The sequence below is a fragment of the Tubulanus polymorphus genome, chromosome 3 (genome assembly GCF_964204645.1).
Source record: "Tubulanus polymorphus chromosome 3, tnTubPoly1.2, whole genome shotgun sequence".
Taxonomy (NCBI): Eukaryota; Metazoa; Nemertea; class Palaeonemertea; order Tubulaniformes; family Tubulanidae; genus Tubulanus; species Tubulanus polymorphus.
Window position 1 is genome coordinate 2,599,117 of NC_134027.1, and position 13,434 is coordinate 2,612,550.

The 13,434-nt window shown below is 37.4% G+C and overlaps 2 protein-coding genes and 1 non-coding gene across 3 annotated transcripts; 2 read left to right on the forward strand and 1 right to left on the reverse strand.

Moving 5' to 3' along the window:
• The first annotated feature begins 22 nt into the window (after window positions 1-22).
• On the forward strand, window positions 23-96 carry Trnai-aau (transfer RNA isoleucine (anticodon AAU)). Its single transcript has one exon. It is a non-coding gene; the product is annotated as a tRNA-Ile (tRNA).
• Window positions 97-383: 287 nt separating this feature from the next.
• On the reverse strand, window positions 384-7,644 carry LOC141902494 (uncharacterized). Its single transcript, XM_074790252.1, has 12 exons — window positions 7,579-7,644; window positions 7,097-7,201; window positions 5,353-6,805; window positions 4,965-5,056; window positions 4,751-4,860; window positions 4,623-4,675; window positions 4,432-4,538; window positions 4,241-4,349; window positions 3,885-4,003; window positions 3,323-3,686; window positions 3,016-3,081; window positions 384-2,655 (listed from the first exon to the last, which is right to left on the reverse strand). Exons 1-12 carry the CDS (start codon window positions 7,594-7,596, stop codon window positions 2,462-2,464), a joined length of 2,790 nt encoding a protein of 929 aa, XP_074646353.1. The 5' UTR covers window positions 7,597-7,644; the 3' UTR covers window positions 384-2,461.
• Window positions 7,645-8,419: 775 nt separating this feature from the next.
• LOC141901151 (cilia- and flagella-associated protein 54-like) lies at window positions 8,420-13,433 on the forward strand. Its single transcript, XM_074788254.1, has 16 exons — window positions 8,420-8,613; window positions 8,765-8,870; window positions 9,047-9,190; window positions 9,274-9,445; window positions 9,525-9,583; window positions 9,788-9,931; window positions 10,009-10,122; window positions 10,220-10,321; window positions 10,620-10,821; window positions 11,105-11,328; window positions 11,416-11,593; window positions 12,017-12,237; window positions 12,313-12,490; window positions 12,809-12,999; window positions 13,088-13,289; window positions 13,366-13,433. Exons 1-16 carry the CDS (start codon window positions 8,420-8,422, stop codon window positions 13,431-13,433), a joined length of 2,499 nt encoding a protein of 832 aa, XP_074644355.1.
• The last annotated feature ends 1 nt before the right edge of the window (window position 13,434 follows it).

Here is a 13,434-nt window from a genome sequence, read left to right on the forward strand (position 1 = left end):
ACACTTTCCCACTTTACCAACTGGCCGGTTAGCTCAGTCGGTTAGAGCGTCGTGCTAATAACGCGAATGTCGTGGGTTCGACCCCCACACTGGCCAATGGTTTTACCAATCTTTAACTTTTGGTTTTTCTTTAGCCAGTGACCTCTTCCTCAACAAGAGTTGCAACACCAACTTCATTGAACCTTATTTGAGAACTTCTTGGCACCAGAAAATTTGCGTTTTATTCGTTGTATCCAGTCTGTATGAAATTTTCTTGGGACGAAATTCTGTATTTGTTATATCCGATGAATCGTTGTAACGACGTTCCACTGTATGCATCATGATATACCAAGTCAAACAAGCCATTTTTTTATAATAATAATTTTATTAATGAATTTATCAACATATCCGTTGTATATTCACAACAGGAATGCAGACCAGCGGCGAGAGGTGACAAGCAGCGTTTAAACTCGGGAGCTGGAAATGATGACAGATGTTTATTTCATACATAGTGACTAGGTCATTATTGATTACAACTAACTAAAATTACAGTGAATTGTCTTTTACATATATCTTACAAATGTAATCTATCTATTCACGATATTAGTCATTTAGTTCAATCTAATATTTATACATCTGCCTGTTTTCAATTCTCCTAGTCCTCTTTTCAACAGATCCATAGTTGAACAAAACATTGATTTTCAAGAAATACAATTTTAAGGTCCATGAAAAATGAAGGACCCGGAACCTGTTTCATCAGTCATCATTCAGTGAAATTGGCTGATTATTGAAATTTTTATCCACCAAGGTCCAGGATCATGAAAAAGTTAAACTCAATTTTTTTGTTCGATCACTTCGTAGTTACTTCCATGTTTTCAATGAGGAAAACTATTCGAACTTAACCGTTTTTCAGCTCAAACAGGACCCTTGGGTCGATCTATCATTTCTGGATAGAACTAAGATTAACTGCAAGCCAGGGCCAATCTCACGCGATGCAAGTAACACTGGATTATAATTAGAGCAAGCTAGAAATTTCTATGTACAATTCTTTGGAAAAAAATGCAATAAATGATATTTTGCACATAATACACACATGTAGTCAACTCGAGTACGAATGACACATTTATGTAAACAGTGTAAATTCCACAAGCCTGAAAAACCAAACCCTAAATATTGGCCACATTCTGCCCATATATATAAATATACAATGTAAACAAATATCAATCTGTTATTACAAACTAAATATTTGCTCAAGATTTCCAGGACACATCTACGAATAACTTAAATAGATGTTACAATCATATTTGTATGTATTCACCTGCAGGATTCTTACATTCTTCCAGAATCACATCAAGATCACATCAAGTTTATTGATCCAGCACTTATCACTTACGGTACACAGAAAGTTTGGGCCCAGTTCCCGAGTTCTGAGTTTAGATTTCACTTCGAGTTATCTCATTGAAAATGAACTCATTTAAACTCAAGACTAACTCACAACTGAATCGAGTTCATTCGATTGATTACAATAAAACTCTCTATCAATTATGAAACACACATTGCTTCTTCAAATCTTTTCCAGAGAAGCTACACAAAATACGTTAACTTTTAAATCATCGAAATCAATTGATTCAACACTTTTATTTCTATCTTTAAATAGACATAGCTCATCAGTCCATGGATGAGACAAGGTCTTCTTATAGACTGTTCATTTTCGTGCATTACGAAATGGCCAACTCAACTTATTCAACAGAATGACACCCCCTGCACACCTGTGTGTGTGTGAGTGTGTCATATAATATATCACATTTATTCAAGCACATACGATGTACATTTCATTTTACCGGTTTAATCAAAATCTATTTAACGGTAATTTAGTGGTAAAAATGCACGTTTAAATCTTTACCCCATCTAAACACTCATGATTGTACATTTTAGTTGATGATGAATTAAGAGGAAACACTTCATCAATTTACTAGAAAAATAAGTAAAATGTCGCTAATTCACAATTTCTCTTGATCTTTCATCATATCACTTCAAACACACTACGATTATCCTATTAATACTGCATCGTCATCATCATCATCATCATGATAAATCTATATATCTCTGACCTTCGGTTAAAACGGCAGTAAGTTTACAAAACCAACGGTTGCGTCAGTAATATCAGGACATATAGTTTGTCTCTAATGTCTCTATATATAATAGAGCAAGAATATTTTCAACGATTCGGTGGCAATATACTCGACACTAAGTAATTATTCCCTTCAAACTCACAGCACAATCAACATTCAAATCGATTTTCCCATTTTTGAAATGGCGAAAAAGTTCAGTTTAGTGTTTTATTCTGCTCTCCTAATTCCATTCAATCAATAGTGAAACGAAGATCTTCATTCGAACGCGATAATATACACACATATCTACACAACACTGACTCGAATCTGTGGCGTAGGAAAATATTCGCGTTTATTTCTAGACAACGTATCTAACTAGTGAGTAGGTCACAGCGTCTGTAGTAGAGTAAATACGGTACACGTCCTGTGAACGGTTTTAGAACTTGAGACAGCGGTATCGAATGAACCATGCTGTCGTCGATGTGAACCCATCCCTGAATTCCGGGATGATAAACATCCACCGTGTAGTGACCACCGGCTGCATTACGGCCGTGGTGATATTCCGCTAAAAAATAAAGAAATCAAAATTATTACGATATCGTGACCCCTCCGCGGAGAAAATAACATAGGGTGGCCATGACTTTTATTCAACTTGATTTTTCCCTTGGGATTACTCCCCGAAATGCACGTTGTTTTCCATGACTTGATCAGCTAAGAATCAAATCACGTAACACAGTCATATATGTACAACTGAGATGAAAAATTTTCGATTTTAAGCGCAATTAAGCAATCTCAGCAAAGTTCCCCGATTTTCAGCTCATAAATTCCCTGATTTTTTTAAAGAAAAGAAACACCCTCCACTTTTCCTGATTTCCGGGTAAAGTGGCCGGTTCCCTTTAACAGTGCATGGAGATTTCTCACTTACCAGCAAATAACTTATACGACCTTTGGGTCTGGGTTAATTTAGATTTTGTGCTAGGAGACAGCAAATCTGTAAAACAAGAATGTGATTTTCACAATAGTTGCTCCGAGGCTTCATACAAACCCACATTTTGGGACCTAAAGTGAACCCTCGATGCCCGGTTGTTTTCAGATAATAATAACATTCTAATATACAGCTTGTTAAATGGAGAAAGAAATTGTGAAAGGTTGGAACAATTAGAGAATTTCGACACTATTGTATTTTCCCTCCATTGAAAATTCATATTGAAAAAATTCATTTTCGCTCTCACCTTTGTTAATCTCTAAATCAACAGGATAGTCGATTCTTTTCAGAAGTTTTTGACAACCTCCATCTTTATTGAAAATGAAATACTTCAAATGCAGGATCAAAACAGGAGGCAACACTTCCAGCATCATACGTCGAGAGGCTTCGACTTCGGTTTTAGTTTTCGAGCAGGTGTAGCCCTGGACGCTTTCACGTGTTAGTAGACCTTCCAACGCATCTTTAACCGACATCACTCTCTCTGATTGTATATCGAGCTGGAGCGTGAAGAACGGCTGAAGAGTCGCCGATTCTCGCGAGCCTGGTTGATGCAGAACCGAACGCATCTGACCGCAGAATATAGCGGAGATCGCGGAGGGTGTAAATTCGGCCTGAAATATCGAATAGTTTGCAATTACACGAATGAAATTCGAAGTATCAGTTCCAAGTTCATGCGTCTAATGGAAACAATTGAAATTCAATGCATAATAACTTAAGCAGGCTGGCCACTTATATTTCATAGGCTTTTTCCTTGATATTTCCCCGACTCTAAAAACAAGGCATCTTTCGTAATTTTTTTTGTCACATACCACTCTAGTAATCATGCTTTTCTTTTTAGGTCCGACTTGCTCCCAGCTTTCATCTTCTTCATTCTCATCTGCAGACTCTGCTGAGCTGCCGTAACCATTTGCAACCTCCGTTTGGTTTTCTATGCATCGAATAAATAAAATAACATCCGAAATCAAAACGTTCTTAAATTTACAGAGAAAACATTAAAGGGATTATTAATAGATTATCTCTATTTCGACACCCCTCCTTTCTGTATGCAGAGATCACTTTTTTCATTACCCTTGTGTACTGTGTATGTATTGTCTTACTACTGAATTTCAGGTATCAACCCATCCACCTCTTTACGGAGTTGCATCGATCCTAAAAGACAATTTACCTTTAGGCGCCGATTTGTCAGACAATGCTTTCTCCGCTGTTAACATTTCTTCATGGATTCCATTTAACAAATACGACAAAAATTCCTCGGCATCTTCCTGCTTTCCATGCTGCAAGTATAAATCATACGCAAGAAAATTTAGCCACGTGATATAAATATCAACACAGCTGAAATGATGAAGAAATGTATACCTTGAACACATCAGATTTGCTCTGTAACATTTGATAAACATAAACTGGTTCAAAACATGGACCGCAACTTATGTCTTGACGAATGTTGTCTTTCTTTCCCTTCGATCCTGTAACATCAAGCATAAGACTCATTAAACCACGAACTTTGGTAAAAATTCCTTTTAATGAAACAATGGCGATGAATTTGTTACCTGAATGGTAGGATGGGAATTTCATAGCTATAAACTCATTGACGAATTCAACACTGCAAAATGAGGATCAATATATCATGAATTAATATTTGATTGATAAAATTCGAAGATATTTCGAACATACTTACATGCTGTCGATGACTGGTGTTGAACTGGGTCCTTTTATTAATGCAGGATACGATGGCAGGGATTTAATCAAATGGTAAAATGGGGGGCAGGCTAATAAAGCTTGAAGAGTCTGAATATTCATCGGTAAAAGAAAACAAAGTCGATTTTCCAACAATCGTATCAAAAAATATTAACATTCAAAGTGCAATAATCATTATTCATTTAAAAGGATACAGCATTTACATAGCACCAATTTCCGCGATTAGAAAGTCCTCTCGGTTGAAGACTGATTGGACGGTGGTTCAATTGTAGGTTGAGCAACAAATCTGGAGATTAACAAATTATTTAGAAAATATACTATATGCATTATTAAAGATGAAATAGATCTCCATTTACCAACTTTAACAATTTTACCAACTCAAGTATGATGATGAGTCTTTCGTTACACGCAGTTCTCCATGTATACACTGGGAGTTTTTAAGAAGGGCTGTACTCATTTTTTGAGTACCCTTGTTGACAAAAACAGTAATTACTAATAACATCAATACACCGCAGTGCAGTGTACTAGCAAAGCCATCACTATTTATACTATTTAAGGTAAATATCTCATGGAAGTACTTACTTCCGAGCTGCTTTGTAGCAGTGATTTCGTTAATGTTCTTATTCTCTTCCTGTTTATCACTATTCTGAAAGTCAGCCGGTTGTTTCTGATCGTTGTCACCGGACATGTTACTAATAATATCACTCGTCGCCAGGTTCGTCATCGTCGTACGTGACGAAGCGCCATCTTTCTTTTTAAACAGCGACGCCCACGAGAACGACGCGATTGAACTCGATTTCGGTTTCTCGATATTCACGTATTCAACATCGTTCGTAGATTCCTCGGTGTAATTAGTCCGAAGCGAAGCGGTGTCTTCGGATATATTTACAATTTCACCGACCGCAGGAGAAGCAGCAGCAGCAGGAGCAGCAGCAGCAGCATCGGGGAATACTGTTAATACAGTAGTGCAGTCATCAGTGTTTAATACGTCGGGACAACTGGAATCAGTATTTACAATATCTATACAATTAACATCGATATTTGCTACATCGTTATCTTGTAAGAATTCTATTGTTAAACCGTTCGTTCTGTCGATATCGCAATCTTCAACTGCTCCGATTATATTTCGCGTTGTCGTATCACAGTTAATTCTATTGTCATTGTTTATCGCGCGATTATTTTCTCCGACGTCTGGTTGAAGAACCACGATATCTTTATCCACAGTCGCTTTATCGTAATTATACAAACCGACCGGTTTGCTCAAATCCAGACCCTCGATTCGCCCTAGATCTGAACCTCGCGCCGTTTTGAACGAATGGTCATTTTCGACGAATAACTTTTCGTTATTAGTTCGAATATCGACACTGTCAGGGGGGGATGTACGAATATCGACGCAGTCAGGGGGAGATGTACGAAATTCCGTATGATTCGGAATAATGCATTGCGATTGCGAAATTGCGCCGCGTTCATTAATCAAAACATTCGCGCAATATTTGCTAGTTACACCGTTATCGCTAACGAGCGTTTCCGATGTAGGATTGTTGTAAACAGCGTCATAGTAACCGGGTGGTCGCTTTTTTTTATTCCGTCTTTCGTACGGTTTACGATCGTTTGAAAGTCGACGCTCACCGGACAAGGAATATTCCGAGGCATCGGGTTTTTTATTTTCTAATTCGAGCGGTTTTTCATTATTATACCACACTAGCTCTCCCCCGGCTGAAGAGGCACACGCTTTCTCTCCTCCAACTGAAAAGGAAGACACCTCCATTCCCCTGACTGAGGAGGCACACGCTTCCTCTCTCCCTGCCAAGGAACACGCCTGTCCCGCGGCTGATGAGGAACAGGTTGCTGATGAAACAATGTCACATTCCATGTCGATAACTACAGGTGAATCTCTTTGCGAAATACCGCTGGTTGCAGTGGTCACATGACTAACGACACTCTGCTGTATACGAACTCCAGCGAAACTCTCCGCTATTTCTGTAATTCGATCGACTCCAAAACTTAAACGAAATTCTTCCTCAGACCACGGAAACTGTAAATAGACAAGTCACTATTACAATCATCAGCATAAAAAATCTGGGTGGCCAATTTTTTACTTGCTTTTCCCCTGACTATTTATTCCCTGACATATCTGTAAAACCGTTTTTATCTAAAATGGCTTTAAGTGAAATTACATAATTACAGATTACATAAATAAATTGCAAGTAAATCAGTCTCATCAATTCACAGGAACAACTAGAGAAGGCTTCAGCAGTGAAATGGGGAATAGGGTTAGGGGTACATTTCATTCTTATCTTTCATATATCACGTAGATAATACAAACCTCAGGTCCATTTGGAGGCTGTGCCTCCTTCGGTCTCAATAGTATAGTTTTAACGCGCTGATTCTCTTCAGGGGTGAGACCACTGAAGTCACCAAATGACAGGCCCTAAAAATTAAAGTCAGAAGCCCAGATCATATATTTGGTTTTCATTTTCTTAAGAAGATACAGGAGCTGATCAAATCGATTGTTGAAAAACACAAGTTCAATCCATGAAGTAAAACCAAAATTTCCTATTTCTTTAAAGAATAACGTTGGCATTGCAATTATAAGTATAAGTTTATTTATTGGCAAAATTATCGAATACGAATACGAATCTTAAATAAAATGTGCCGCCATCTAGCGGTAGTAGAGATGATTTGCAGAATCTGGTGCAAGGTTCGGCGGCTATTTTATCGTATGTAACGCGTAAATAACCATGGCAATAGATCAATTCGATGCCCAGATATGTGGACTCGTCATAAAACATGAGAAATCTAAATTACCGTGAAGGAGAAATCCATGATTTAGATTTTAGATAACATCATGCCCGCCGACAAACATATTCGTAGGTGAAGGAAGTGGATTTTGACGCATGCGCAGATCCCATGTCGGGCACCGGTTTCGGAAATGTTCCACTTGAACTTGAAGTTTAATTTTATTGCTCCATATAATATACAAGTTACATAGGAAATGACATGCAATAAAATATTAACATCAAAACACAGGAAAAACAGTACAAAAGTGGACGTACATTTAATAACATAGGAATAGAAAATATTTGCAGATAAAATGTGTAATCCACTTATTCTGTGACTGTATGTAGTGCAATTTGGGTACCGCTGGAAGGAAGTTTAAAAGTCTAAAAGATGATTTATCTGGACTGCACAACTCTACTGATTCGATTTAGACCTATTTGAGCTATGCACACTCAGAATTAAGCGAAATATCCCAAAAAGATCGTGGACAATCAAAAATAAATTTCACAAATTTCACAGATACACAATTTCAAAAACATTGTTGGCTATTTTTATTTTCCATACATATTCCATTAATTCATATCACAATTTAATGGGAGATCCTGTAAGGAATAAGAGAGAGAAAAGTGCAAGAGGAAATTAAAAAAATAAACGATGTTCCGTAAATAGGACTCGAACCCCGGCCGGAGTTGCGACTCACACACGACCTTGAATTGCCATAGCAACGAGCTGTTTAAACATGGCGGCGCCCGTGATAAACTTGAAATGATTATTTTTTAGTTGAAAATTATCACTTATCTGATAGAAAGGAACTGCACATGAATATTCTCATATCACTTTCTAATAAATCACGCTCTGAAGCATCATTATGGCGACTATTTTAAGAGGAGCAGCCGCAAATGTCATCAATAAAGGGCCTCCGAGTTCGTTTTATGACAGTCCCGGAAAACCAAACCCTGTATTTCAGGCTCTAGATCAAGAAATCAAATCATACAATGCTTATATGAAGAAACGGTCATTACAGGGTTACATACCTCAACAAGATGAAGCTCACTCGCGGCCGTATGTATAAATCTGCAGCCTACCACTAACTACTATTTCATTCACATGTCACGTATTCAAATCAATCATTTAGACTATTAGAATTATTCAGTTCAGAAAAGCAAGATGATAGTAAGCCTATGACTATAAATAATGTTGTGATTGTTTGTAGGGCTGATACTTTATTTGATTTATGGAACAAGTATGAACCTAGATTGCCTTCACTTTATTATGAAGAAAAGCTATTGGAAATGGGTGATAACCTTGTCGCTCTAAAGGTAGAGTCAATTTAAGTTTCTGAAACTGCCATACTTATGCCACTATTGATTTTTAGAACTTTCTGCGGTTTCAATTTAGTGGAGCTAAGTGCGATCTCCCTATTTCTACCACGGTGTAATACATAAGGTATAAGTCTCTATTTTTTGAAATTCATAGACATATCATGCTGTTTTAGGAATATAATCTAGCGTTGTGGCAATGTTACGTTCGTTATCTGAAACGTTTCGGTGATGTGAATGTAGAGGAGATTGTCGATGTGGAAAAGTTCAAAGAAACGTATTTTCCCGATGGCTTTGAAATGGAAAATGCTGGATTGACTGTGAGTAATAAATATCAGGTTTCAGATATAACAATGATTTTCACTTAAAACATAATCATTTATATGACAATTTGATTTTCCAGTTTCGAGCGTTGATGGGTAAAAGTATTTGTCAGTATCAAGTGATTCGTTTGTCCGATCCTAAACTACAGAATAAAGAATCTATTGATGATAGCATTCGGTTGTTATCCTTCCTACGTCTGGTAACACAGGTCGTTTTGCCTCAGGAGAAACTTTGTTGGCTTGTCTTCAACGGTACAAATCTTCCCTTCTTTGTCTATTGCGAATGTCTGTAAAAATATCAAGTCAATTTGATTTTTTAATCTAATTTCAGGAACTGTCCATATCTATAGCGTTTCCAGGCATCTCATGTCTTTAGGTCATTCATCTAAAGTGAGTATTGCTCTGGGCCCAGTTTCACGAAAAAGTTTAAGCCTAAAACGGTTAAGTTTGAATTGTTGTCCTCATTGAAAATGTGAAGTAACTAATAGCGATTACAACAAAAATTCCAGTTTAACTTTTTTGTGAAACTGGGCCCTGATCCATTTCTCATTAGCTCATTTCTGATGTGTTATAGTGAATACATCATTTCTGTAGGTACTTGAGTATCTGTTATGGGCTTGTATGTGTATGGAAACTTCAGTTCCGTTGTTAGCTGTTCACTATCTGCAGTGGCGTTCTACCCTCTATACAGCTGTATGTCAATGCTACTTTGACTGTAAACAAGGCCAGCATGCTGAGGTAAGAATGAATTTTACAGATTTTCATGAATTTATAAACAAAACAAGAAATTACTCTACATGGAATTTCTCATTCAGGCTTTCGCTCGTCGCGGATTATCGAAGATAAATGAGCTCAGTCAATTAGAATGTGTCAGCAGTTCAAAGGAAGATGTTAATACTGAGCTCAGCTTTCGACAAGCTACAATCAGGGTAAGGGGCTGAATGTAACCATATCATGATTATCAAGTACTTTGAAAATACTCATATAAAATACTAATATGAAATTCTTGTCATTATTCTCGTACAGATGGCGGTTATGATGTTCAAGAGATCCGCTTTTGAAACCAGGAAAAAACCGAAGGGTATACTCCGTCCAAAACAACGAGCTAACTTAAAGGATGCACAGGGTGTAAGTAACAGTAAAAACCACAGTTTTATCCGGCACATTATTCACTCATTGCTGCTAGTGTTACTGTAAATGAATGAATATTCCAGGGTCAGGGTACTCATAGAGATTGGAGAGTGAGTAATGCCTGGTGTTGTCTGCTATTGGATTCATGATGTGCTTCGTTTTTATCTCTGTTTTCAGTGTCCTTCTATTTTAAATGTCTGATCGCATTCATTTGCACTTATTTCAGGGTTTTGAGAGTTAAAAAGAAATAATTAAATTTTCGAATCGTTGTAATGTTATTGTATTATGTACACAGTTACCCTGGCCGCGAACCCCCAGTGAGAAAATGTTGGCAGAAATGTTTGAAGGAAGCGCGTCACAGTTTCTGTGTATAATTGAAACGCTAACGGACAGCAATCGTAGAACACTAGTAACATCACCTCCGGCTCCTGACAGTGAAGTCGAAATTCTCGATGTTTTTGCCGAATTATTTCTGGCTGCTCAAGAAATCCTCGCTGGTTCGTGTTCATCAAACACAGGGTTCTCCTCGCAGATCAGGAAAATCATGGATTCCTGATTTATTTTTTCCTTCAGGGAATTCTGATTTTTTCTTGAAAGTCAGGGAATTTGAACTTTTTTTGTCTCGTTATTCTTGCTCGTGATGAGTGGCACAGGGAATTTTTGGCTATGGGTCTGGGAAATATTGGATATCCTGATCTGTAAGAACCCGGTAAACATCTCCATTGGAAATGTTTGTTTGCTTCGATATGATTTTTTGATAATGTTCACTTTTCATTAAAGGCGGAGGAGGTAATACTCAACAGACAGTGATACAGCAGGGCAATTCGATCAATACAAATCGTTTATCTGCAGTTATAGAAGGAAGGAGTTTAATTCAAATGGCCACGCAAGGTGAAGATGGAGTTCCGATCGGTGCTGTTGTCAAACTGATCAAGTTAGCTTATTGCTATGAGCATTGGGAGCTGTATGATGTAATTATTGATCCCGTTCTGTATCAACTGAAGGTACGTTGTCGTCCGTAAAAACTACCGATTGTGGTCATAATCATCGTAGCGTATTAAAGTCTGGCCTTTTTTTCGCCCTTTTACTAGGAAATTGGAGAGGAGAAATATGGACCGGATATCAAAGCTTTAGAGTTAATCCTCGCCATGGAGAAAGTGAATCCGAATCGTAAACATTGTAAACGAATCGTTCAAGATGATTCGAATTTTGTGGAAAAAGAACCGAAGACAGCAGGAATAGAATCGTATGAGAAAGATGACAAACAAGGTACCTACAGGGGCGGAGCTAGGGGGTAAATCTGAGGGTCTTCTCAGAATTCTAGGGGCATATCTCAAAGAAAAGGGCAACATACTGTTGACACTGCTTCCCGCTGATAAATTTTGAGATTCCAGCAGTGATTTGAAGCCATTTACAGAACTAAAAAGTTAGAAAAAGATAACCTCCACCCTTCACCCGGCTCATGCCCCCGACTAAAAACTCATCGATGTATAGTATAAGACAAATAATTTTTTTCAGAAAAACTTTAAAAAAAATGTTTGCAGGCAAAATTGTTTGAGGGCACTTAAAAATTTTGGGGGTCCTCCAGAAGACCTGTAAGAACCCCTCGATCCGCGCCTGACCTATTGTATAAACAAACTGCATTCATATGGATGAGGAAGATATCTATACATTTATATCTATAACTGTTAGGGAGTATCAAGTCTCAACCACTGGGAGATGACCTTTTGAATCTGGGAGAAGTTCTGCTGTCTATCACCAATGGTCCGTACTCACAGGAATTGATCGACATGGATATGATGATGGATGCTGTGCTATTTTTGTGGAATAAATGCAAGGCAGTTTTCCAGAAATATCAAACCGGATCCATTGATAATACGCGCTTCTTGCAACGCATGGAAAATCCATCCAAGGTATGAATATGACTATAGATTGTGGTCGAATAGAGGTAAATACAGGTCAGTTATTTGTATTTCATTTGATTCCAGTGGGTGTCAATTTTACACACCGTCCATCAAGTTTTGGGTTGGTGTGAGATGAATATCATTGATCCAGCATTGACGGCTGAAGTAGCGCTTCGTTTAGCATTAGTTATTGAAAGTTCTGCTCTTGATAAAGGAAAGAAAAAAGGACGGAGAACAGTTCCAGAAGTTGACTTTGAAGAGGGTGAGGAAATATTTCGGTCTTATCTTAAATGCAAAAACCGTTGATTAGAATATGCTACAAAACAATGTCATCATTTCAGAATGGCCTGTACTCTCAGATGTGAACAAAATATAAGATTAAAACTCACCTATACAAATTTAAAAGATTAGAAACGAAATTTATTTATCTAGAATTTAAATCATAATTTAAAAACCACAACGTTTTGGAATCTCTTTAGAGACCATTATCACCTTGATGAATAAATTTCGTTTTCAAATTATTCTCTAATCTCCTTTAATTTGTATGAGTTTTAATCTTAATGTTATAATTTTCCTACAGATACAGCTCGTGATGCTGCGGCGAGTATTTCAGGTCAAAACATCAACATTACAATTCTAAATCGCACTGAACTGGAATTATTAGTCGAAGCTCGTGATATATTGGAGTTAGGACTCTTTAATGTTTCAATCGCACGAGAAGCTACTGCTCTTACTGATGGTAAATCTATTGCGGATATTGAATGGGTTCAGGTAAGTTTGAATATTCGACGTTGAATAGTATGAATCATTTGGCAGGGAGTATTCGTTAATAATTTGTACAATGTACTTTGTTTTACAGGATTTAAATGCTGATTTATTCAAACCAATGACCGATGACGACGAATCGCACGAAAACTTAGATAATTTAGATTTAGCTGCTCAGAATGAGAGATTGAAACAATCTGACGCAACAGCTGTCTGGAACACAGTCAAAGATTTACACCTGGAACTAATATTCATCTATCACAGAGTCTGCCTGAAACTCTCACAGCTAGGGGAAGGTATTTCTTTGCAACCACAATTTTATTACAATGTATTTCTTGGTTTTTTTTTCAATATCCAAATATCTTTTTACAGATTCTAATTCGAAGAAACACACTCAATTAAAGAGACGCAAGAGACCGCAGGTAAGGACAATCTTATGAC

Excerpts from the sequence above, each read along its gene's own strand:
- LOC141902494 (XM_074790252.1), bottom strand. Across the intron at positions 4,676-4,750 it reads ACACCAGTCATCGACAGCAT|TGTTGAATTCGTCAATGAGT; the intron begins GTAAGTATGTTC and ends CTCATTTTGCAG. Across the intron at positions 2,656-3,015 it reads GTCGTATAAGTTATTTGCTG|CGGAATATCACCACGGCCGT; the intron begins GTAAGTGAGAAA and ends TTTATTTTTTAG.
- LOC141901151 (XM_074788254.1), top strand. The coding sequence starts at position 8,420 with ATGGCGACTATTTTAAGAGGAGCAGCCGCAAATGTCATCAATAAAGGG. Across the intron at positions 10,822-11,104 it reads TGCTCAAGAAATCCTCGCTG|GCGGAGGAGGTAATACTCAA; the intron begins GTTCGTGTTCAT and ends TTTTCATTAAAG. Across the intron at positions 13,290-13,365 it reads ACTCTCACAGCTAGGGGAAG|ATTCTAATTCGAAGAAACAC; the intron begins GTATTTCTTTGC and ends ATCTTTTTACAG.